The sequence below is a fragment of the Alligator mississippiensis genome, chromosome 12, assembly GCF_030867095.1.
Source record: "Alligator mississippiensis isolate rAllMis1 chromosome 12, rAllMis1, whole genome shotgun sequence".
NCBI lineage: Eukaryota > Metazoa > Chordata > Crocodylia > Alligatoridae > Alligator > Alligator mississippiensis.
In genome coordinates, this window is record NC_081835.1 from 26,401,891 (window position 1) to 26,427,954 (window position 26,064).

The window sequence follows — 26,064 nt, forward strand, 5'->3', positions numbered from 1 at the left end:
TTTGTGTATGACTAAAGAAATGTTGCCCCCATTACTATCACACGTGTTTTTACAGTTAACACTTTCATCAGGATAGTGTTTTTAACCTTGATCCAGGGCCTTTTTAGAATCTATTGCCATAGACACCTGTCAGATAAAAGATGTGAACTAAGATTGTCCATTTGTGGGTCAAAGCCACCTTGTTTTATGGATACTGTTTCATTGAAGTGTTTGGACAGCTATTTGCCCAGCTCTCAAGAGTACCTTAACAGCATGAGCTCAGCATGGAATACTCAGATTTTCTTTTTTCTTCTTCCAGAAAACTTTTTGAGTGTAATAATTAAATTCTACAAACTTCTCATTGTCTGAACTGCCCAGATCAGTAGACTAAGTTTGTTTATAATCATCAATATTTTATATTGCCTCTATTGTGGCTTGTTAAATGTTGAAGTAAACCTTGACATCCTGATTTCCTAGATTCTATATTTATACGCGTTTAATATTGATCCAGTGCAAACTTTTGGAGCTAATTTAACCTTCACTTTTATTACAAAAAACCTTCCAGATGTATATTTATTTTCTCGTTTTGGTTCCCCCTCTCCCCCCATTAATGAAACAGGTTCTGCTGCCAGCGTTACTTCAACTCCTGCTGCTACAACAACAAAAGGTCTTCCTCAGGTAATATGAAACTATAAGAAGTGTTATTTGTGCTTGTTACACTTATTCTCAAAATTAATCTCTCTCATTTTTCCCAGGCTGCATCTGCATCATCAAATATTGCTAAACAGATGGAAACTTCTAAAACAAATGAGAAGGCAAAGACCATAACTCCATCTGCACCCACAGAGAATTTAATACAGGCACCTAAAGTAGATGGGGAGATAAGTGACTCTGGTTCTTGTGGAAAGCAGACTGAAGTGCCTGAGAATAGTACACCAGCCAAAACTATTGGCAGGTTTTCTGTGATCAGCACACAGGATGAATTAACTTTAACATCACCACACTGCTTAAGGTTCTCTGCACCACCAGATGTTTATTTGGATGAGCTTCCCTCCAGCCCTGATCTGAAGACTTCAGTACGAAGAATGCAGACAGCCTCTTCTGTTGATGTCTTCTATGACCATGGTTCCAGCGATTCTGGTGATGAGTTTCTCCAACACCAATCTCTTGCTGCTCAGCCCTCCGTGCAGAGTACTACTGCAGCCAGTGACTTAATAAAAAAAGCAACTGCTTTTCTGCAAAGATCTGGAAAGACCATTTCACAAGGCCTGGAATCCCCTAATGGTCAGGGAGCAAAAATTCCCACTATCAATATAACAACTTTCCATTCACAGTCATCATATATGAGCAGTGACAATGACTCGGAATTTGAAGATGCAGATATGAAGAAAGAATTGCAGAATCTGAGAGAGAAGTATGTTGGACTAGAAAACAATGCTGGGCTCTTGGGTATATTTAGAATCTCCATGTAGTCTAAACCAGTTACGGGCTAAATTTGAAGTGATGAGCCTGAAATCAGTGAACAACTAGCTCCCAATCTTGCTGTGAACTTAATTTAAATATAAGGGGTTTTATAGACATGAATTTGCTGCATATTCACTTTTCTATATAATATTTCTGTTGAAGTATATTGAAGATGTACATTTTCCAGGATTTTTTTTTTTAAGTGACAGCTCAGGTTCTAGGGTCACCTTGTGTTAAACGTTTGCTTTTCCTTTCCTTCCTGTGGAATGTCTCCCAGTACATATTATCTAGAGAAGCAGTTGTACCTTTTTTGTCACTTCGTTGGAGGGCCAGAAATTCTGAAAATGTTTGAGTTTGGTTACAGCTCTTGAATTTAAACCAGTTGTGTTCCCTTCAGATCCTAGGGAATAACGATGAGGGTAGGACAGTTATACAGAGTGACCTGGTTAGTTTAGTAAGCTGGTCCCATTCAAAGAGAACGGTGTAATGTATCCTGGTTACCATTTAATGTGTTAATTCCAGATTCATCTGCAAACCAATTATGCCAATTTTGTATTCTGAAAATCTGCCTGCATAACCTTAGACTTCTAAAGTAAAATAACAGGGGGTAGAGCAGTGATACTTTATGTATGTGCATAAAGCATTATTGTGTTCACACTTTTTAAAACCCCTAGATTTTTATAAAACGTACAGCCTTTTGTATGAGTGAGCTTGTTGTATAACTCATGGGATCTTCTCTTTACTTTTGTCAAACACACTGCTTGCACAATGTTCTTTTTTTCTTTAAACCAGGCACATGAAAGAAATAGCTGAACTGCAGACTCAGCAGAAAAATGAGATAGAGGCTCTCTATGCTCGACTGGGAAAACCCTTGCCACCCAATGTGGGGTTTCTTCACTCGGCCCCACCAAGTGGCCGCCGCCGAAGAACCAACAAAAATAAATTAAAAGGAGGAAAACTCTTAAACCCTCTGGTTCAGCATCTCAAAAGTGAACCCTCAAATACAAGTAGGTACAGCTACTTAAATAGAAGCAGTGCATTTTATTTTCCCTTTGCTTTCTGTTGCTAGCTCGCCATGTAATTATGCTGAATGCAGGCTGAAAGCAACAAAGGATTATATGCCTTTATTACAATGAGACAAATTCTCACATTGTAGACCACTTTCTTAAGCTTTCCATTAGTAATCCCACACCTTCCCTGGGTCAACTACAGTGCTTGGTTACTTGAAAGGTAATATTTAGTCAGGAATAATGAGACAAGAGGAAAACAAACTTGCTCTGTGTGGTTACTTGGATATAATGTCCCTCAGCAGGATTTTAAAAAGGACTGGACATTTATATAGATAATATGAATAAGTAATACTAAAATAATGAGGATTAAAAACAAGCGAGCCAGAGTTTTGGAGAAATAAGTCCTCATGCTTCAGAATATAACCTAAATTGACTGAGGTTTAGAAACATTTTTATTTCTCATACAGACAGCTTGGACTGCACAATTTCTTCCTCTAAAGCCATTAATATTGTGTAGAAGTAAAATAACATCACAATTCAGTTTGAGAGAAAGACATTTCAATTTTCTCTAACTTTTTCCATCCCTCTCCAACATGTCACTTGTTAATAGTGGTATTCACTCTCACCATGCTGTTGGTTTTTGGGGTTATACAGCAGGATATAATAGCTTTTTAAAAAAGTTGCTCTGTATGATGGGTTTTGATTTGCACCTTTCTCCCCTCCCATGAAAAGAAAAATGTAAGGTTGTGATTGGTATCTTGAACTTTTGATTGAAGTTGAGATTCTGATATTTGCTAGTGTTGTCAAACATACAGTTAGGATTGTCTTACCAGTCATGGACAGTATTTGGCATTATTTGGTCGGAAAAGTCATGAAATAGTAATTTTCTAGGGACAGTTACCCCCCCCCCCCCCGCCCCCCAAATGCCTGACTTTCCTGCTGCAAGTATTATTTAATGTGTGTTGTGCTGACAGATTAGCTTTTCTATTGGCCCTATATTTCAAATCCAACAAAATTTCTTTCCACGTAGAGCACTGTCACGGCGGGGTACTCGCGGAGGGCCGTGATCTCCTTGAGGTCCCTCACTCCGTGTCAGGCTGGCCCAAGGCACCCTCTAATTCTCACCCGCCATGTCTTGCTGGAATATGATTGGGAGGCTGCCTATGACTCCCTGGGCACGGCTACTTGGGACCTCTGTCCCCGTGGTTCTTCCAGACGCCCTGGGGTCTCCTGATATGGTGGGTGTTCTCCAGACACCCTAGCCTTATGGGCTATGCATGGCTCCAACCTCCCCTGATACCATGCCCCAAGCCTCGCAGATGTAATAGACGTTGGTATGTCTGTAGGCCCGCTTCCTGGGCCTCCTCTATAGTGTAGCCCACTCTGGGCTTTCTCTAGTACCCAGCCTCTTACTGGGACTCTCGTCCACTCTGGGACTTCCCTGCCGGTGCAGTCCCGCTCAGGGACTCTCTCTAGTGGGCCTCCGGTCCTACGGGCCAACCGCACGGGTGCCCTCTCTGACCCCGGCTCACCGCGCTGCTACTCCCTGTCTTCTTGGGGCAACCGCAGCGCCCTGCCTCGGTCTGAGGGGTGTTGCCGCACTAGCCTGCGGCCGGGCTCACTATGCCCGTCTCAGGCTCCTCAAAATGGCCCCTCTCAGGCTCCTCAATATCACCCCGCTCTAGGGCATGCCCGCCTCGGGCTCCTCAAAATTGCCCCTCTCCAGGGCTGCTCAATATGGCGCTCCCCCTCTTTGGGCTCGCTGTGCCCCCACGGGGCTTCTCAATAATACAAAGTGGTGCTCCCCCTCCTTGGGGCTCGCCGTGCCCACCCTGGGCTTCTCAATGAAATCGCCCCCCGCTCTGGGACTGGGGTCTATATACCCCGCACGCGATCCGGGGTCTATGTCCCCCCCCCCCGTCTGCAACCTACTGGTTGCGCCCGCGACCCACTGGCCGCGCTCCTCACCGCCAGTTGCTCCTGCACTGGCGCGCAAGCTGCGCCTTCACTGGCGCTGTGAAATTAATGCGCCCTCTTGGCGCTAGGGCACCCCACACTCTCTGGGGTCCCTATGATTGAGGCCTCCTCCAACCCCTACAGCCTCACCCAAGTCTCCGGGTGTAATAACACAAACACAGCTTCAAGCCTCCCTGCTATAACTCCAAACACAACCCAAAGCCGCCTGGTTATAACTTAACATCATGGCTTAACCTTCACTCGAGCGGTACTTGCTGTTAGCCTCGGGAGCTCCTGCCTCTCTGGCTGCTGGCAGAGAACTACTAGCCTGGCTTCAGCCCTGGGCTTCATAAGGGCCAGGCCCTGCCCCCTACAGGCAGCTGGCTCCCCTTAGTTGCTCCGGCAACCCACAGCTGTGCTCAATTGGCTCTGCCGGGGTGCTCTCCCTGGCAGTTTCTCCTCTCTAGGAGCAGGCACCGGGGTGCCCTGCGACACACTGTTATAGCTACTTAAATTTCCTTGTATTGGTTTTAATTATAGACCCTTTTTTAAAGATGTAAATTAAAATGGTAAAAATAAAATGAAAATAAAATTGACATTCCACAATCCACTTTGGTTTATACCAGTTTTCTTAAGCTGCAGCAACAATAAAACAGTAAGGGGGAGTTGACTGACATCGAAACAGTAACAACTTTTTATGCATAGTTTATACATTTCAGCAATTACCTTAATATAAAGCAAGACAGCATCTCTTCTGTTTTAAACTGTATCTTTCTAGCCATGCCTTTGCTATCTGGTGGATGTTTCACCTCTTATCTCTTCTGTATGACTTGTCTTTTAACACTCAGATTTTTCAGTATATGAGCTGTCTTGTGATTGGCACTGGCATTTCTCTTCTTGTCTGGGTTGACAACACCCACATCTTTGTCTGTGGTCACTGATTCCTCTGCTTGTCGTGGTTTATGTCAGGTTCTCAACCTTAAGCCCCCAACCCTCAACTTTCTAAATATCTGTCTTAGAGTCCTGTGATCTGGCCTGTGCGGTTCCCCCAGGGTCCAAAAATATATTGGGGTTGGGGTGATTAATACAACTACCACTTACCCACCACTAAATGTCTAAGCCCTGCAGGCCAGATGACATGGCCTTGCACACAGGATCCCACTGGCATGTGCAAGTCTGGGGCAGCAGAGCCCAGTCTGGCATCTGTGGGGCTGGAGCAGCATGGGGCAGAGCAGCAGGGTCTGATCTGGAACATGCAGGCCTGAGGATAGGGCATTGGGCCCAATCTAGCATGCAAAAGGCTGGGTCTAGGGTAGCAGAGCCCATTTTAGTATGCACAGGGCTGGGGTGGCAGGCTGCAATCCAGCATGAGCCAGGTCCAGTCCATGGAATGTATCTGCCCTGTGGACTGACTCACTCTGAATAATTCATCTTGCCCATAGGGCAGAAGGTTGGACACCATGGGTCTATGTAAATGGGTAAGAGCAGTGGTGCTCAACCTATCAGCCCTGTGGGCCAGGTAAGTGGCATGGGGCCTGTCTGTCTGCAAGCCAGATTTGGTGCCAGTACCACACCTTCCCTGCCCTGCATGCTTGGCTCTTGGGGAGCCCTTCAGACTGGATTACCCATTGCTATGGGTTAGAAGTTGAGCATCTCTAGATTAGAGTCAAGCATGCTATATAGAACCTTAATGAGATGGTTCCTCAGTTTCTGAGAGTGTGAATGACCACTTCAATACAAAGTGTTCAAAATAATGTGTTTCTTCATTCTCCTGTCTTAGAATTCTGACTTGAATTCTGCGTTTTTACAGCTGAAGCCCTGGTGGAGTGAGGTGCTTCTTCACTGTGTACTTTTTCTTACATAGTGCCTTATTCTTTTTTTATTTATGCAATTAATATGCTGTCCTTCCCAACAAATGCTCAGTCTGGTTTACAGTAAGAGAACAGAACAACTTGACTTAAAAGGGCAACTAAAAGATCAAAATAATACAAAGGCCCACTGAACAACATCTTGAGCTAGCTTTGTTAGCCACGTGCCTCCCAAGATAGTCTTGCAGTACTTTGAGATGTCCAGGCTTAGGCTCTGGCAGGCCTCAAATGGGAGTTCCAGGACTGAGGAGCAACTACCAAGAACTACCTCCCATAAACGTCTGCCAACTGGATTTGACATATAGTGATGGTACTTGTAGGCTGACCATAGAAATCATCACGGGTTGTAAAGGAGCCGATTCCTTATTTAGGGCTTTACAGGTCAAAATCAGCATCTTTAATTGCACCTGGAAGGCTATTAGGAGCCATTTCAGACACTGGAGGATTGAAATAGTGCTCAGGGTGACCTACTCCCACTACAAGATGGTTCCCCATGTTTATTATGGGTGTGCGAAGTGGGCAGTATTTGATTTGGATTCGGCCTGATTGGGAGACAGTGACTTGATACACTGATTTGGATCACTGTCCCAATTAGATTCGACCAAAGCTGAATTCGAGGATTCAGTTCTGATTCAGAGAATCAGCAATTCAGCCATAGATGTAGCTTTATAAGGTTTTTTACTACATACCTTGAGGTACCAGGCACAGCTCATGAATGCTGAGATGCTGGGGCAGATAGAGCATCCCACAGGAGTTTGGGGGGGGTCCTCACACGCTCAGCGGTGGACCCGTAAGTGGACCGGAAGTACGTCCAGTCCACTTCCGGGTCAGCCACTGAGTGTGTGGGAGACCCTGCCCCCGGCCTCTCTGGCTTGGCAATCGGCCATTGGGGGGACCCTGGGTGCCTGCCCCCCCATACTTAGGAGGCATCAATTACTGGGGTGGGTTTGTCCCTTGCATGCTCAGTGGTGGACCCGGAAGTGGACCGGAAAAACTTCTAGTCTGCTTCTGGGTCCAACGCTGAGCATGCAGGGGACCCCCTGTGCTCCTGTGGGACACTCCATCTGCCCCATCTCAGCGCTCCTGCCCCCGGTACTTTGCCGCCCCTGGTACTTTGAGGTACGTAGAAAAAACATAAGCTGCGTCTATGGTCAAATCTCTCCAAATTGGTTTGGAGGCTTCTGATTTGATTTGGAGAGATTAATGGGTCTCCTGATTCAATTCGGAGATTCAGCCGCCAAATCAGGCTAAATCTCCGAATCAAGCCAGTATTGAAACTTCCCACAGCTCTAATGTTTATACCAGCTGCAGCCTCCAGGTGGCTTTCAAGGGCAGTTCTTTGTAACAAGCCCATTCACCCCTAATCACTTTTCCTTTTGGCTACTAAAATTCTTCCTCCTTAGCCTTGCTATATCCTTTAGGTTGTCTCTAATATTACTGCTGATGTACTCTGATTATATAATTCCCATCCTGGGTCATCTTTGCTAGCTTCCATTCCATATTCTAATAGAATTTCAAAATTTCTTTTAAAAATTCTCCACCTGATTTCACTCCCTCTTTCAAACCTAGTTTTGTGACCACCTTTTTTTCTCTCCCTTTGCTTCTCTCTCATATTGCCAGTCCATTTCACATTCTAGAAGTGCATAGATAGCCTCACTTAGGCTGCTCCAACTTGTGCTCTTATTTAGGCACTTGTACAAATCTTTTTAATATTGCTGCTCTTGAATTTATACTTGGGTCTCTCTGGTTTGGTAAAGTTAGGAAAATTTAATGAAATGTTATGAACTGATTTTTCATCCTACAAATAAGAAGTTGATAGTGTAAGTAAAATATTTTTAGATGCACTAATAAAAGGGGGAAAAAAAAAACCTCTGCAAGTGCTATGTGGTCCAGAAATGCAAGAGGCAAAGATTTCTTAGGGTGATATATTTTTTATTGGACCAACTATATACTTGGTACAAAGAATGTCTTGCAATCAAAAACTTGTCTGACTTTATCCCAACTACATAGTTAATCCAATAAAAAATATCCTCCTAAGAAATCCTTGCCTTACCCTTATAAATGCTAAGTTCATACAGTGCTTTAGCACTTTTAGGTCTCTACTCCTTTCAGTGGTAAATTAGTAATTAAGCCTACATTGATTTCTCTGCAGTGGCTTCCTTATGGTGGTTTTGCAATTCTATGGTGTTTTGGGATTTTTTTTCTAGGTAATTTGTCAGAGTGCAACGAGTCTCTCCCCAAAGAAACAACAAAAACTCATTCTGGATCTCCTGCAGCAACAGTAACTTCTTCTGCATCAGCAACATTTGGGAAATCGGTTCAGACGCAACAGCCATGCTCCGTTAAAGCCTCACTGTCTTCTGATATCTGCTCCGGCCTAGCCTCTGAAGGAGGTGGCACCCATGGAAATTCTGGCCAAGGTGATTTTTCATACCTACCATTCAGCATGTCTCCCAGCACATGCCCATACTAGCACATAGACTTCAGGCTTAAACATTTAGGAGGGGCTCTACTACTAGCAATGGAAGAATTGGGCCTTAAACCCAAGTTACTAGCTCACCATTAAAAAGGAGGATAGAAAAGTAAGTCTATAGAGGAACAAAAATAAAAAGAACTACTTCCAGAATATGAAATGAATAAGCCTTGTAGATGAACTATATGGTTGACTAAATTCCAGCAACACCTTTTGTCCTAAACAATGGCTTCCGCTGGTTTAACCTCCTGTGAAATTTGTCGTATTGCCATTGGATAAAAATTACATAGTGGGACAAAATGGCAAACGTGTTCCTTACTTCATATTTCTTTCTCTTGCTCCCTTGATAATGGTAGATGCAAAATTCCCCATAATTGTTCTGTTTTTCTCTTGCACTTTAACTGAGCAAGATGTTGTATTTCCAGCTTTAGGGGGTTAGGTTTTTGCATGATTTTGGAATCATGACTAAAATATAGAGCAGTAAAGGCTGTCATCCATCCTGAATGTTGATAGCTCTGTGGTAGTGCATGGCTCCCTAGACTTTAACTGATCTTTATTCCATATATGCTGAAAGTTACAATGATGGTTAAAATACCTTGTTCATCCTTGCACCTCCTGCCAAACTAATCTACAGAATATCTGTTCTCTTTTGCTGTTACTGCATTCTTTTGTCCCGTATGGTCAATTCACTTATCCTCCTTGGCAAGTCTAAAGTGGAGATGTGGATGATTAGCTAACAAAGTTGATTTGACTGATGGTATAGGACATCTGATCACAGCTACTTGTACTTTATAAGTGTCTTTGTTTTCTTCCCTTTATATTCATTTGCAGGCTGGACGGTTTTCCACCAAACGTCTGAGAGAGTGACCTATAAATCTAGTAGCAAACCTCGTACCAGATTCCTCAGTGGACCTGTGTCTTTGTCCATCTGTTTGTATTTGTTCTTTTGTATTTTATCACAGTTCATCTTTCTTTTGTCCCCCTTTTCCCAGTCTCATCTTTTATATCTCTATTATGTTTGGCAGGATGCCTTTCCTTCTGGTCCATCTTTTCTTTCTTTTTCTTTCTTTCCTTTAAATAATCATCATTGACACTCCTAATTTATTTTCATTTTCCATATGGAAGCTTTTTTGCACTGCTTTTGGCTCATGCCTGGGTACCAAAAGCATGTGTGGAAGATCTCATCATTTATTATATAGCCTTATGATAAATTTTACCCTGGACTTTATCAAGCTTTTGTACTTTGTGATTTATGTTGAAGTAACTTTTTTTTTATTTGCAATGTGGCAAATATACATGTCTGCTGTCCCAGTTCCAGCGACAACAAAAAGAAATCCAACCTTCTGTAGATGAATGGTCTCTTTCACACATGTTTGGACTATGAAGACATGCATGTAGCAAGCTGATACAATACTAGAAGGTCACTGAAGGGTATAACTTCCATACAAGGGCTGTATTAAAACAATATACAGTACTGTTTATATCCACTCTTTTTATTTTTGTTTTTGTTTTTTCCTGCCCCTTGCATGTGGAAATTGCTGAGATGACTGTGCTCCAGCTAGGTCTTTTAAAGTCTGCTTTCTAAGTGGTTTTTTTCATGGTAATTAGAGTGAATTAGTGTAAAGTAGGCTCGTTTTGACATGCTCAGTTGTGGTGTGAATATCTGGCTACTCCAAAGAAGGGTGCCATTTACCTTTTCATATAAATTACCCTGGCTGAAGCACTTTTACTCAGTTTATTTTCTTATGACCTCATGTGACCTCAGAGATGAAGTCAATTAGCAGTTCATCAAAGCATAAATAAGTTTAAAAAAAAAAAGAAAAAAGCTTTATCAGATTTTCTTATCATACTTTGAAATGGATTGTCAGGATCCAATAAGTTATTTCAAATAACTGTGCACCTGCTCGAATAAAACACTTGTATTTTATCTGTACAATCGCTGCAGTAATTGGCAGTTCAATCAAACCTCATATTTTAAATTTTAAAATTCAAACATTTTTTCTCTAAATAGATATGCTGCTTTTTTAGGCAAACGGATTTTGCTTGTACAATAAGATATGTTGTACTGATCAGGTACTATAGGCCACTTACATATTATGTTAAGAAGCCTAATGTTGAGGAAATATTCAGTTACCTATATGTCCATTTGCATTGATATCTGACTTCCCCATTGGGATTACACATTACTCATCCTTATCCAAGTGGTACAGATCAAAGGCACAAGACCACTCTAATACATTCTTCCAGTTCTGTATCTAAATAGTAATTTAAAAAGAAACAGAATATTTTTTTAAGATCCTCAAAACTCCCATCATCTACATAGGTTAGAAGTGGCATTTACCTCTCCGCACATCAAGCCAATTATTGTTACAAGGTTTCAAGACAACCTGCATGCACAGACTTCTATTAAAAACCAGAGGTGGTTAATGGCTGTGCCCTTATCTGTGCAAATAATTCATTTATCACAAATTTGCTATTCATTTGGCTGACATAATGGGGAGAATGTCTTCTTTAACACAAAGTAAAAAAAAAAATGGTTTGGATCAATGGCAGTAATGGCTGAAATTGATAGAAGATGCAGTAACTTAACTATTTGAAGCTTCCAAATGCCTAAATAACTTGGCACAATTCATTGCTTGGGTGATCTATGTCTCAGTCAATGGACTTTCTTCTTTGTTTCTTTTGGGGGAAAGTTTTGAGACGGGGTTTGCATACCTCCATCTCTGAGTCCTACTAGGATTTGGGTAGGCTTAGCACAAACTTGTCCATCCAAAATCACTCCAGCTGTGAAAACGATGATTTATTTTTAAAAGTTGAGCTGTCGAAACTTTATGCTGCTTTTTAATAGCTTGTTAGGGTTTTTTTCCCCTTTAACTACTCTTTCTGGTGACTCTGGCAGGTCAGTATCAGACAATCATATTGTAATGTGGGAGATCAACTTGTGTCTAATCCCTCAACTGTCCCCAAGGCCACCAGGAGCTGGGATTGCTGTGTGCTCTATCGCGGATGTGTCTAGTGGCTTCATCTAATGGAAACAAGGAGCACCAGCTTGTCTCTATTCTGTGACCATTTTAAGGACCTGAGGATTCTGCAGGTTCCAGCCTGGATTTGGAGGACTCATTCTCAAGGAAACATTTTATTCTTGGTCTAAAAATATAGTCAGGCCTTTAAGTTTAGAGGGTTGGTCTAGTGGACAACTGGATTATGAAGGTTTGGGCCAGATCCTAAATGTACTATAGATATGCACTTCGGCTGCATGTCTGTATGGTGTGGCTGGTATTGAGATACTTGGAGTAAATGTTGTACATATGAGATTAGAACTTGGCCTGTTGAGTGGAAACAGGTTTATGCAACTCTTGGTTGTGAATCTCTACCATTCATTCTAAAACAAAGCTACCTTAAGCTAGGATTCCATTTTGAGAAAACTGGGGCTGGATTTTCAGAAATATTGGGAATCCATAATATCAGTTGAGACCAACAGCAGTTCCAGTAACTGAGCAGTTTCGAAATCAAGACGTAAAGGGTCTCAATTTAGAAACCAAAATAAAATAGGGCATTTCATGTGAGGTCAACTAAATTTGATTTCGCCAGAGATTACTTGAAAGCTTTTTTTTTTTTTTTGAGAGAGAGACTGACCATTAATGTTCTCCTTGGGTATTACAGTCCAGTGTCTTCCAAGTGATGTGTTTGGGAGAAGGTGTCATGGGGGACAGGAACCTAGGACCTAAATTTGATGGTTTAGTCCTTTAATAGTCTTGTTTAAGTAGGACCTTGTCTTTTAGACCCTTAGGCAGGTGAGTAACTTGGCACATGGGAGTAATGGCACTGAATTTCCTGAGCTGTCTCACGTGGGAATTTCTGATAGTATCAGGGGCTCTAGAGCTGACCTGACCCACAAGTTGTACATAAGTTTACATCTTTGGGCTATTGTTGTTATTGTCATCATTATTTGCAGCATCTGAGCACATGTAGCAGTTCATTTCTGGCTTTTTTTTCAAGGCAGCAGTGCAAATGGATTAAAATACTTCCATTTGCTTTACACAGAGTGCTGCCAGACATTTAACAAAATGACAGTCTAATTTTGATATCACTGGGGCACCTACGTGAGGCGAGCTTCTAGCTCACTGTGGGGTGGGATGCATGAGGTAAAACATGTCTGAAGTCTTTGAGAGCAAAAGCAAAAAAGGGGATTTTAAAAAAAATAACCCAACTTCTATTTCAGTGATGTGCATATGTGACCTATATCTGCCTTTTTAAGCTTTAAGAGTTGAGTACTGAAATACCAGCTTTGCTTGCATACAACTCAACTTTGACAGTACCTCGCTCACTAATTAAACAGCATTACTCAGCTGTGCATAGAGAAAATGAAAATGATCTATTTTTAAAAATTCCCTTTCTCTTCTTCATGTCACCCATATCAAAGCACAAACATTTTTCTTTCTCTTTTCTCCTCTTTCTCAAACTCTGAATTCTGTTTTGTATCTGCTTCAAAGACTGATTCAGAGTTAACTTGGAATTTAGCTTAAACCTGGACCTCTTGCAATAGCTCTGTGTTGATACCATGCTAGTAGGCAGGAAAAGCACACATACTATGTATCTGGGTTTCTGCCCTGCCCTCTAATTTGCTCATTTGTACTTGTGTATAATAGATTTTTACATACCCCACACCAGCTGTTCATCTCCTTGCATATCATAATGAGATTATTCTTCTTAACAAAGTCCAAAATATCTTTCAGGAAATTTGATATTGACATAGGAAATGATGCTCATGTCTGGCAATAACTGACACTCCTGTAGGGCTATCTGTACATGTTTAGTATTATAATTCTATATAGTCAGCTGAATACATAAAACGTAGACTGTAACAAAGCAACACTGAAAAATACATAAAATTAAATGAAATCTGCTACTGTATACTTTAAAAAGATATGAAAGGGAAGCTACTTCGTGATGTTTTTAGTTGAGAATTCCACATTCAGACGCAAATCCTATTATGAAACTGACTTTAAAATTGGCCTCAAACCTGCAGAACAATGTATCTTTTTGGACTTGTAAAACAAGACTTTTGGGGTTGTTTTACAGTTTGTCTTTGCAGCCAGACTAACTTTGCCTGTTCCTGAAAGCATTTTTGGCACCTTATCGCAAACTGAATTAACATCATTTCCTGCACAAATAGAGTAGGAATCAAGGCTCCCTATTTGGAAGCCAAGGTCATTTAAAAACACATCTTCAAGTTACTGAATCTTGTTCTTGGCACACTATTATACTCTTTAAAGCTTTTGTATGGCTGCACATTAATATAGGTTTGGGCTGCCCAGTTATTTAGACTCCCTTTTCTCACCTGAACTGCTGACTTTCTGTCTGCTCCTCTTTGCATAATGACTACTTTTTGATTGCTTAAAAGTACAGAATCTTATCCATCCAACCAGTTGTGTTTAGTTTTGCCTAACTGTGTGTCTTGTATCGTTTTACCTTGTAGGGTCCACTCTGAAACGACTATGTCTAGGCAAAGATCACAGTAGTAGTAACTATCCCATTTTTGTTTCTCAGTATTTAGCATGAAATTAAATGGTTTTCTTTTCTTTTCTTTTTTTTTTTTTTGAACTTTTGACTAAAATCTAGTTGACTAAATAGCAGCTGTTGCACTTCTGCTAACATCAAATTAGGCCATGTATGACTTGTAAGCAGGTGTCTTTTTCATAACAGTGCATGTCCTGTCCTGTAATGCTTTGGAAAGGATGCATGCTTCAAGAGAATTGTGATTTTCTGTATTTGTGCTGAACGAGAACCAGATAAGTGTTTGTGTCTAGTCTAAAACTGCTATTTTGCTGCTGGCTGAATTTATAGCTTACAAGCGGTCTCATTCCTTTTGGGATGCATGAGTAGAACATTATTAAAAAGCTTTATCATCAAAATATGTATTTTTATCACGGGTCCCTTTCCTAAAAGAATGTGGGCAGGAATTATATATACACCATACTGCAGGTTGAATGCATGATCATTTAAAAGTGATGTAGGTATTTTATATGACTAAAGGAATATTAGTAGGTTTACTCACAATGCACTTTGTTGGCTGGAAAATTCATGTTAGTGGGGGAAAAAAAAGACTTCCTGTTGGCGTTTGTGAAGAGAATTATTTCACTCCAATTCTCTGAACTTTTTGTTTGAAGAGATGGTCCTTGCTTAATTAATATATTTGGGGTTTTTTAATGCATCTTTAAACGATTACACTTTCTTAATGTTTTCCAATGATACTGAACTCTGAACTTTGTTTGCTGTTCAGTGCTAAATTTGTTATAATAAATTGCTAGGAAGTAAAACTTCAGCACATGCATACATCATATGTTTTTTTTTCTATGTTTTATATATATATATTTTATGTATATAATCAAATTCTCCAGTTCATTGATAACACATGCGCTGATGCTTTATGCACATCTGTATATTAGAGACTGACAGCTCAGTTGTGTCCTCTGTTTGCTGTCCTTTTCCTATGTATTTGCTCTGCTGAGATGCATATTTTTAAAATGAAAGCTGCCAGAGTAAGAACCCTCAGTAGTCTCAGACAAAAGACTCTTTAAGTTTCTGTAGCCTTGGAAGCATTACTAACTGAGCAGTATCTTTAAACACTTGAAACCTGCATTATGTTTTCTGAGCTTATTTTTTGTTGTCATTTGAAATCAGACTATACAGAAGTGCATCTAATGTGATCTAATGAAGGTATCGCTCTCAAAAAATGAAAAGCTGCAGTTCTGGTGATTTATCTAAAAAATATTTTTTTAAGCTGTATTTCATCAGCGTTGCTCTCAGTGGGTGATCCCTTCTCTCTCTGCTAGTAAGTGAGTTCATGCAGAGGAAAGCTCCATAAACTTATGATAGCAAACTCTTGGAGCATAGGTAGGACACAATCACATAAGTGTAAATGGACCATATAATCGTATAATTGTATTTGGACCACTTCTTAAAGCAAAAATGTTCTCTAGAAAGGACTGAGGATAAAGGGAAAAAGGACCAATATTTGAATTGTAGAATATAAACACTTATCAAGCAGCAAAATGGTGCACTTGTGAGGACACAGTTGACACTTTTTTTTTGTGTGTGTGGTTTTCTAGGATCCTCTACAAATAGTCTTGTAACGTGTCCTGAGCCCCTACCACAGTCAACTCTGCAGGTCCAGGTGCAAGCTAACAACAGTAACAACAAGAAAGGAACCTTCACAGATGATCTTCACAAGCTGGTGGATCAGTGGACAAGCAAGACTGTTGGAGTTGCACAGACAAAACCTTCTTTGAATCAACTGAAACAGAACCAAAAAAGGCAAGACATGGAGCCAAAGGCTAATCCCATGCAGATCCAGAATGAGACATGTGGCGTAAGTGGCAGTCCTTGAAGAACATACATTTTGCTTTGTGTCTGAAATCCATTGCAGAGCTCATATTTGGAGGAGAACATAAACTAAAACAGTCCAGATAAATGTTTTTCTCACTTCACTAAATACATAAATTTTTTTTTTCTTTTGGAATTAGCCTTGGCAGCTTTAGACACCAAAATCTGCATTATTCGTGTTTTAAATGAGAACTGCTAATCAGTAGCTCAGAGATATAGCAACATACTCTCTGGTAATCAACATATTGTTTGACTTGAGTTTTTATTCCTGCAGGAGTTCTCTCTCTCTCCTTTTCAGTGTTTACTATTAAATCTTCCTTAGATAGAATGACTGACAGGCTTGTAGCTTGGTGGCAGCATATTGTGGACTTCGTTCTGGCAGAGCCTGTGTATGCTCCTGCCTTAAAAATGAGAAGGGTGACAGCTGGACCTCTTGTTCCTCTTTCTGGTTGAGCTGTGCAGTAGTAGTCGCATGAAATTTTGAGACCTACCTGCTCTGCAGAAATATGTTCTCAATGTCACTGAAGTGACCCAAGATAAAACAGGGGAATAGAAGCACTAATCTCTCCTTCCCATTAATCCATATTTACTCCCTGTGGCAGGAACTATCCTGACACACATCTGCTTCCGTGTGTGTGGACACAGCACTAGGTTTCATGACTGAGTGAAGGTCTTGAGAAAAGAGCTTAAGCTAAATCCTTGTAGGCATAAACATTTTTGGAAATGCATAAACAGAAACACCTTATGCCTCGTTCACAATTCTTTCTGGCCTACGCTATTTTGTCATTTTGTGGACCAGTATTTTTGCTTTGTCTTGCTATTAAGGCTGAAAATTGAATCTAGGAGAGGGGGGAAAAAACTAGAGCAGTCAAGAAAAGGGAAAAAGCACTGTGGAAATTGTATAGGAACGTCTTCTAGCAGTTGTAACTAGACAAGGGGGCAAAGAGGGGCTGTGTCTGTGTCCTGAAAATTATGCTTTTCAGTAGTGTCTTCAGCCCCATAAATTGATATCCTGTTGTGGTAGGAACTGCACAACCCCATGTCCAAGAAATGCACTGGCTTGGTTACATGGAAAAAAGTGGAAATGTGTAATACTATAGCTTGAAAAGTAATTTTAAGGAGGAAAGTATATGTGTAATACATCTAAGCTATTTAAAAGAAATAACTTTTCTATTCAGTGGCTCTAGTTTAACAAAATTGTTGGTAATAATTCCCCTCTATGGTGATGTTGTGAACACTGTGTAAAAGAGATTGTTTGGTAATTATACTGTCTGCTTAGTCATCACAGACTAAGATGGCTTACTATTTTGGTCAGCTTTAAGATGGGAGATTCCAAAGTGCTTTAGGAAGTGATTTGGAAGATTCAAAGATGCTGACAGTCTACCTTTCAATTGAGTTGTTAATGAGAAAAGAGGATTTGCAATTAGAAAGCCTCTTTGCTGAAATTTCAGTGGAAGTAAGAGATGTTAGTGGAGTTGTCTTATCATATTTAACTCAGCTGGAATCTTGGTAACTATTTTACTTTGTCTTATGCTTTGTAATATCAGGCAAGGAATTTTCTTTACTTTTCCCCTATGCTGTTTTTGAAGCGGAGGACAACACCAAGGTTCCATATCCCATCTTAGTGATGGCACATAGCTTGGAGAGAGCAGCAGTGTTCTAGATAAAACATGTCTTGGTATCTTTTCCCTTCTGAAAAAGGATTGTTATCTAAGAAAGTAACACAGAGAGAAAGTCTTAGAAGAAATTACTAAAAAAGGAAGAATAAAAAGGGTGGGAGGGGACAGAAGGCAAGCTTAAATTAAACACAGGGAAATATCCCTCTACTACCCCACCTCTCGTGATGCTGATCTACAGAGGCTGCAAAAGCCATACATTATAGCAAGGAGAATTCCCCAGGGCAGTTGCTGTGCTGAATAGCCGCAGTGGGGCCATGCTGGGAGCAGGGCCAGATCAGGTGGCAAGTTCCCATAGCAGACAGCAGAACAGATCACAGGCAGCTTTCTCCAGACTGCATTAAGCTAGACTAAGGTGGCTAATCTGTACCGTGGTGCCACAGGCAGCCCCCACGGTCTGTGTGGCATGCAACAGATTGGGGAGGGGACAAGCAGTACGGTGGCAGATCAGGCAGGGAGCACAGAATAGGAAGCAGAGAGCACAGAGGCACATTTGACAGGGAAAGGAGATCAGAGTGGTATTCAGTCAGAGGGCAGCATGTGATGCAGAGTAAGTCCTCATGTTATCTCATGAGACTCTGGGTGAGAATTCTCAGTAGGAACATCTGGATTAAGGAACGAGGACAGTCAGCTACAAGACCCTTGCAATAACAGCAACAAAACCATTATCTTTTACTGGTAAGTAGCTGCATACAAGTTCTGTATATAATAAGAGTTGTTCCAAATTACAAGTCCCCAGAAGCAGAAGGCCCAGCATGCTGGAAGACCCAGTGAAAGAGGTAACAGAAATGACTGCTACAGAGTCTAAGTGAAAGCCTTGCAGAAATAATTAAAATATTTGACAATCATTATATTCCTAGAAAAAATATTACTTGTAAGAGATGTCCAAGATGAGAACACAAAAGGAAGGAGAAACAGTGGAAGAATTTATCACAGATGTAAAACTAAAAGTCAGCCCTGTGAATATAGAAGATTTGTACACCTTGTCATTTAAAGACCAGGTAATCTTGGAATGATGTAATAAAAAAAGACCATGTGCAATTACTATGAGAAAAGGACCTGACATTAAAATAAGCAATATGTATATGTCAATCTGCAGAACAAGCAGAAACACCAGGGAAAAGTCTAGAGAGAGACATGGAAGAAAATGAAGTTCCATCACTGATCTATCAAAAGAAAAGTCCACAAAAATATAATCTGAGCATGCACAGTGTCAGCGATGTGAAAACCAGCATGAGTATAGGAAGGTCCTAGCATTTGGGCAAAATGTACAAGCTGTAATAAACTGAACCATTACACTAAAATGTGCAGCAAAAGTAAGAACATGTATAGAATAAGTGCAGAAATGAACTCCAGTAAGGAGGAAAAGCTGTGCATAGTAAGCATGATTTAAGAGCCCAAAAGCTCAAAAAATTGGCTAATTAAAGTACAGACAAGTGACACTTATGCTGTCTATGCACAAGTAAATGTAATCACAGAAACTGAAATAGAGAGGTGCAAGGGACTCAAATGTGAGAGAATCTAAAGCATCTGTGAAAGACTATAATGAAAGGTACATGGGTTGGTGATTCCTGCAGTAATGAGAGGGGAAAATTTTTGGAGCGAGTATCTGAAGGACATCTGGAAATGAACAAACCAAAAAAGAGCCAGAGATGTTGTTGTCTTCTAGCCATGGATGAGTAGTGCCATTGAAGACATGGTAAGAGCAGCAAATCGGGGACAACTGCCCTGGGCCCCACAATTTGGGAGGTCCCATGAATAGTGCTGTACAGGCCCTGCAACGCACTGCCAGCTCCATGCTGTGGCCACAGCCTGCCCTCCCCCCTCCTCCCCCCACCAAGCTGCGCTTCAGCTGCTCGCCATCCCCCGGCCCCACATGGGCTGATATGCCCCGGGCCCCACATACCCCTAGGGACAGCTCTGGGTAAGAGGGTGTGAAACATGTCGGATATACAGGGATGCCCAGCAAAAAACAGAAGATTACCCCATGCGCAACTTGCTGTTCCATGAAACAAGGTAAGAATTGACCTGTTCAGTTTTGGAAGACATTAATTGACTACTATACTAATTTCCCAGAAGCAGTGATGCTTGAAAATACCACAGCAACAGTTGTCAAGCATATTAAATCTATTTGCACACCATAGAATTCCAAGAATGCTATTACTGACAATGGACCACAGTTCAAGAATAGGGAATGTCAACTATGCTCAATTGTCTGACCTTAGGCAGTGGATTGGCAGGATGTGGAGTATGCATTTTGAAGAACTTTCTTAAAAGAACAAAGGAGGACAGAGAAGATCCCTACTTGGCGCTACTCGGCTACAGAGCTAAACCACTGCAATGAAAAGTCACCTGTGTATCTCTTCTACAACAGACATAAGAACTCGACTCATTGACACGGACCAGAAAGAAAAGGGTAACATAGGAGTCTGTGGTAGTATGGAAAAGCATGGGAAATTATAATTAGATGCAGGATTACAAAGCTACCTCCACAGCTAAAAAAAACCCCACAAAGATTCTGTGCAAGTTTGGCAAAAGGGACACTGGACAGTGACCAGTTAAAGCTACAGTAATCAAAGTCATCACCTCACTCATACTTGGTAAGGACAGACAGCACAGGCAGCCACAAGTAATTGTGGGGGGGGGGCAGGGAACAGGGATATGTGGTACTGGGGAGGGAGAGCAGGGAAGGCAAGGTGTAGCCTAGAGTGGCTACAACTTAACATAACATGAGCTAGGTAACACACATCAGAGGTAATCCTTTCCTGGAATGGCATAACTTTGAACTGTATGATGAGTGCTTAAAACTAATTTTAGGTGTTAATGTGCAGATAGTCTAGTGTTAGGAGCTCCAGAAGCTGCATGTGACTGCACAGTAATTCTGGGCAGATAAGGATATAGACGAAGAGGGGCTCCAATACAGTAGAGCTGAAAGATTGCTGAAATGGCCAAAGAGACTAATTGAGACATGTTAGTTTGAGTTTGTAATAGTTCTCTTCCTGGACACGCAATGTCCAGGAAATGTTATCCCATGAGACTGGGTGAGGTCAGCAGGAACTTCTGGGTCAGGGAACGGGCATTTGGCTACAAGACCCTTGCAAGGGCAGCAACAAAACTTCTTACTGAAAATGACTGTATACAAGTTCTGTATGTAATAAAGAGCTGTTCCAAATAGTACATATGGCTTATTTGTGATATGCCTGCCAAAAAGGCCGGCCCCCACTGAACTAGAGCATCTTTTGATTGCATTGATTGACATTGGCTATGCTCATATCGATAGCTGCATAGAATTCTCTGGGATGCAAAGGTGGCTCAAAGCCTGGGACTGCTACTGGGAGCTGTGAAACAATTCCAGTCGTAGTTGACAAAAACATGGCTGTAGATGTGGTTTTGATGGGGAGGTTGTCAGGAGGCAAATAGCATTGGGGGGGCAGGCATTGTTGGTGTTTGTGCCTCCACCTTTTGATGTCTTTTCACAAGTGGATACTTGCTCTAGAAAAATAAGAGATTGGACCCAGCAATGGTAACTGAATGAAATTCTATGACCTGTGATATACAGGAGATCAGACTAAATGATCCCTTTGGACTCTAGTATAAAATAGACTTTTAAGGCAGTGGTTCTCAACTTTTTTTTTTTTTTTTTTTTTTAGAGTCAGGTCACCCCTCCACAACATTTTTGAGTTTGTCAGCATCCCTGAATGAGAGCTGCTATTGCACTGCCTCAGCTCTCCTCTGCTTCTCAACCAGAGTGTTACCTCATGCTCCTGCCTGTGTTAGAGATATCTGCTAAACCTAAAGATGGCAAGAGGAGGAGCATAAATAAGGAATTTCATGACCTGGGCAGCAAAACTCTCCTGTGCTCTCCAGAGAGGGAGAGGAGGGTGGTTATGCTGCCCTGAATGTCCATACATTTGGTTCCTCCAGCCAGGTAGTGTGAAGAGCTGTTCTAGACTTGCCTGACCCCTCTGGCCAGGCAGCACAATGGGCTGTGGCTGAAATGCATGTCCTTGCCACAGCCCTTCCTGGTCCCCATGCTTCATGTTCCTCCCAGAAACAGAGGGGCACAGGATAGTCCCACCTGCCTGGTACACTTCTGTTTCTAGGAGGAACATGTGGGGTTGGCTGTATGAAGGCATGCTGCAGCGACAACTGCTTTCCAATCTGGCTCTGCAGGAGACATGCAGGGCCTTTCCACCTGGCTGCAGTGGGATCTCTACCATGGCAAACCTGCAAGGGTCTCACAGGACCCCTGCTGAGACTGACTGACTGTCTTAGACACCTGAAGGGAAGAAACAGGGGAAGGGAAGGAAGGACAGAAAATTGAGCTGATGTAAAATTAGGACCAACTTTTGGGACTGCTAAGACTCTTTTATTTAACATTTGTACATCCTCCCCAGGCACTGGTTTGGGGGGTTTTTGTTTCGTTTGGCTTTTTACACTCAGTGGTTGTTATTAAAAGTTACTTGCATGATTTTAGGGTATATGTATGAAGGTAAGATCTACTGTCTTTCATTCTAGAGGATGAGGAGAAATAGTGTGTGTGTGTGTGTGTGTGGCTGAAGCAATATCTCTGTTGCCCTTAAGGGTCTTTTATTGTCCTAGGTAACTTATTTCCTATATGCATGAAATATTTATTAAAAAAAAAAACAGATAAAGAGACAACTGTTCATTTAAGAGGAACAGCATTTTGAAATGTTGGCTGCCCTGCCTGAGCAGTTGCAACACAACTCAGAGTGTTGTTATTTCTCTCTCTGGTCAGAAACACGGTCATCAATATAGATGATTGACATGAAAAAGGGACACTCTTAACTTCCCATTCCCAGGGGGGGAAATGAGAGGCTTCTTGTTTTTTCTGATGTGAGAATTTCTGTGGTAAAACAAACAACATTGCCTTTCTTTATGGATACGACATGGAAACAGTTGATGCACTTTGCCACTTTCAAATAAGTTCAGATTTTTAGTTGTATTAAGTTAAGGTATCCTCTGTGAACATTTTTTGAAGAAATTTCAGCCAAGAAATATACTTGTTATTATGGCTATCAAACCCTGTGTTAAAATGTGAAGGGAGATGATTAGTGGGTTTTTATGTCAAACGACTTCATATGAATAGTTTCAGTAACACTAATTTAGTTTGGACAAGTATTTAAATAAGTCTTTGTGGTACCAAAACTGCCCATGAAATAGAAGTAGACACGCCGTCTGCCTTGTGAGAAATGTTGAATGTTCTAACGGTAAATGCATCTCCTGAAGATGACCAGCACTCTCTGCTTGCTTTCTTTCATTAGCTGTAAATGACATTTAAGAGAAACAATCACAGAGGAAAGCTGTGAACAAAAAGGTAATAAATATTTGGGTCTGTAGCTGATTTGCTCTGTGAAATGTGCAGCTTTCCTTGTCACTGATATGCTGTGCTTTTAAAGCCTCTCTGCTGAGGGTATAAACAGACATTGACTTTGGAGCACGATCAGCTGTGCTGGGATGTGCCGCTTCATTGGCATTTACAGACATTGCCCAAGGTTGCTGTCTTGCAGGGTCAGGCCTCTACTGCTCCTGGAGCTTCAGTGGTCCGATTTCTGCAGGACAACAGCCCTAGGTACTGAGCCCTCAGGTTGGGGGCAGCAGCCTGATATGCCAGCCATGGGGATGCCCTGCCGTGGGATTCCCAGGCCATGCAATAAGCAAACGGATGTCCTTCCCTACGAGGTGTCACAAACTGTGAATACCTTTGGTTGTGGCAACATTTTTGGATACTTGGAGTGCAACAGAGGGCTAGAACATCTGCTTGCAACTTGTGCCCCTCTAACCTTTTTTTATGGAGGATCAAGGACAATGTTTGTTTGCACCTTGAACATTAATCCATCTTGTATGAGCTTTAGTTTTCTTTAGCTGGCTGTCTAGGAAGTGAGTATTCTGAATTAGTTGGAAGTGTGCAGATGGGGAAGGATGGCTGTCTATTTTTCCCCCCATGTCCATTGGCTTTTAGGAATAACAGAACTGTTGTAAGATGTGTGCAAGCACACTCTTCAGATACTATTTCCACCCCATCTGACACTCAAACTAATAGCAAAATGATTTGATACAAGTTCTTAGTACTTCCTAATAATTCTTAATCTTTACTTGTCCAGTGACTGGAAAAAAGAGAGGCAATGAGTCCTCGTGTACTGACATCCCAGTTCTGCTCAGCACTGGCCATATCCTGCTCAAGAAATTCTGTTTGGTTAGTATACTAGAACAGAAAGATATAAAGGTGATGATGGTTTTCCCACCAAGAGATGATTAAAGGGGAAATCATCTAGCCTCTGTAAATTTGGAACTGACTATGGAAATTGGTCATAAATAATGATAAGGACTAAAATCATTTCGTATTTCACAGAAGCTGTCTAGAAACTTTGGTGTGAAGGGCCTTTTACACTTCTTTTACTAAGAAAAGACAACAGGCAGAGGAGATGGAGAAGCAAGGGGCGGGGGTTGTTTCATTTTTTGTAGACATCTATTTTCATAATTATAGTAGCTTGTCTCTTGCTTATCCATATGTATATATTTAACTGGTAAGTACTATCTAAGAATGGTTAAGGGCTTGCAGACCAAGCCCTACGAGGAGAGACTAGAGAACCTGGACCTTTTCAGCCTCTGCAAGAGAAGGTTGAGAGGCGACCTTGTGGCTGCCTATAAGTTCATCACGGGGGCACAGAAGGGAATTGGTGAGATTTTATTCACCAAGGTGCCCCTGGGGGTTACAAGAAATAATGGCCACAAGCTAGCAGAGAGCAGATTTAGACTGGACATTAGGAAGAACTCCTTCACAGTTCGAGTGGCCAAGGACTGGAACAGGCTCCCAAGGGAGGTGGTGCTCTCCCCTACCCTGGGGGTCTTCAAGAGGAGGTTAGATAAGCATCTAGCTGGGGTCATCTAGACCCAGCACTCTTTCCTGCCTATGCAGGGGGTCAGACTTGATGATCTATTGAGGTCCCTTCCGACCCTAACATCTATGAATCTATGAGAATATACCAGGCCCAGCAGGAGACGGTCATGGAAAAGAGAATGCTGGTAATATTGAGGTGATCTGGCAGTGTGCGACTGTTGTTCCCATTATGTGGAGCAGTGTGAAAAGCCATGGGAGAGAGTTAATGTTTATTAAGGGAAGAAATGTATGGCAAGTGTTGTTTACAAAAGGGAGGGCATGTAGAAAAAAAGGGTTAATCCATGGAAGGAGTGGAGCTGTAGAAAACTTAGTGTAGTTAGGAAGTGCTTAAAGGGAGCATAGATTATGGGAGAGGGAATTGACAGCCTCTGGATCAGGACAGGAAGATCAGTTTCTCTGTAGCATTTTGAATTGATTTAGGAATGTGAGAGGTTGGGGAAATTGGAGAGGAGGAGTTTCCGTTCCACAATCTGAGGGAACCGAGCTGCAGAAGGTTTGGATTTGGAGATGAGCTTTCATGCTGGTTTTCTTATTCTGTTTATGTAACTCAGTTACAGCATGGAGCGTGACTGTGCATTTAGGCTTATTTTACAAACATGGAGGTCCTCAAATTTTGGGGGGAATCATGATATAATAGAATTTATGACTTTAAGGAAGGGAAGACATAAGACGAGCAAAACAATGATCCAGGACTTCAAAAAGGCAGATTTCAGTCAACTCGGAGCAATAGAGAACATTGCTTGAATAGACAAATTAAAAAATTAGGTGCTGCAACAAGGCTAGAAGCTTCTATGGCTGTAATATTGGAGGCTCAACATGAGGCTTTCCTAATACAGAAGATGAGAGCTATGAGAGACCAATGTAATTATACAAGGACCATTTTTGGCTGCCTGCATCTCTTGATTTTCAGGTAGCTAATGGCGGGGAAAGGAGCATCAGAGAGGAAGTATGCAAAAGAATGGCACAAATGTATAGGAACACAATTGGGCAAGCAATGGCAAAACTTGAAATGCAGCTGGCAAGAGACAAGACAAAAGGTTTTTACGTTGGAACACGGGAATGGAAGGAGCCCCCATTCACAAAGAACCATCTAGCCAAACCAGCACTTCATACCTTCACAACTACAAGGCTCAAAACCATAAACACCAGGATTATTTTCTGATATGCCATAGGTAATTGGAAAGGAGATGGTTACTGCCAATGGCCTGTCACTGTAGTGGTGGAGAAATAACTGTCATTAATATGTGCTTGTAGGATCCTAGGAAGAGGGCTGTGCCCTGTGCTGTTGAGCAGAGCAGAACACCCCACATCCTTACCAGTATGGCCTAGG

At 41.6% G+C, this 26,064-nt stretch overlaps 1 protein-coding gene across 11 annotated transcripts in view; it reads left to right on the forward strand.

Moving 5' to 3' along the window:
• Nucleotides 1-26,064, forward strand: part of WNK2 (WNK lysine deficient protein kinase 2) — a 214,405-nt gene that overhangs the window by 169,247 nt on the left and 19,094 nt on the right. For 9 of the 11 annotated variants that reach the window (XM_059715495.1, XM_019495400.2, XM_059715490.1 and 6 more), the window contains 7 exons: nt 599-657; nt 735-1,393; nt 2,236-2,450; nt 8,485-8,697; nt 9,582-9,680; nt 14,230-14,274; nt 15,863-16,122. In XM_059715495.1, the coding sequence (XP_059571478.1) occupies nt 599-657; nt 735-1,393; nt 2,236-2,450; nt 8,485-8,697; nt 9,582-9,680; nt 14,230-14,274; nt 15,863-16,122 (1,550 nt within the window). The remainder of the gene's footprint in view (nt 1-598; nt 658-734; nt 1,394-2,235; nt 2,451-8,484; nt 8,698-9,581; nt 9,681-14,229; nt 14,275-15,862; nt 16,123-26,064) is intronic. The other 2 variants (XM_059715493.1, XM_059715494.1) reach the window with 2 other exon arrangements.